Raw genomic sequence first — 454 nt, forward strand, 5'->3', positions numbered from 1 at the left:
AATTAGCCGGGCATGGTAGCGCGCGCCTGTAGTTCCAGCTACTTGGAAGGCTGAGGCAGAAGGATCACCGGAGCCCAGCAGGTCGAGTGCGACTCCAACTCAAAAAAAAACAAAACAAAAAACTCACAGTCCTTTTCTACAATAGCAATGGAATAGCTCCATTTTACAGATGAGTAAACCAAAGTCCCATTTGGTAAAGTGGTGGCCTCAGGCCACACAGTCGAGTGCGTTGGTCCCCTCTGCCCCCCGATGCCCACAGCTGTTTCTGACCTTCCAAAGCTTCTAGGGCGCTAGCCATGCCTGCGGCAAATTGCGCTGCATCCTCTTTGCTGCTGAAGTTGAGGCCCCAGACCTGGCGGGCGTCACGCCACTGGTGGAAGTTGGGGGTGGCCTGATTATACTTGATGCCCCGGACGATGGCACAGTTGATGACCACCTGGCAGAAGGGGAATGG

At 54.4% G+C, this 454-nt stretch overlaps 1 protein-coding gene across 1 annotated transcript in view; it reads right to left on the minus strand.

Moving 5' to 3' along the window:
- The window catches only part of VASP (vasodilator stimulated phosphoprotein), a gene marked incomplete at its 5' end in the record, with an annotated part of 7,474 nt that overhangs the window by 6,615 nt on the left and 405 nt on the right, over nucleotides 1–454 (minus strand). The window contains one exon of the mRNA XM_021716766.1: nucleotides 271–436. Coding sequence (XP_021572441.1) covers nucleotides 271–436 — 166 coding nt within the window. The remainder of the gene's footprint in view (nucleotides 1–270; nucleotides 437–454) is intronic.

This window comes from Carlito syrichta, unplaced genomic scaffold, assembly GCF_000164805.1.
Source record: "Carlito syrichta isolate Samal-C Ts95f unplaced genomic scaffold, Tarsius_syrichta-2.0.1 Scaffold308918, whole genome shotgun sequence".
Classification (NCBI taxonomy): Eukaryota; Metazoa; Chordata; class Mammalia; order Primates; family Tarsiidae; genus Carlito; species Carlito syrichta.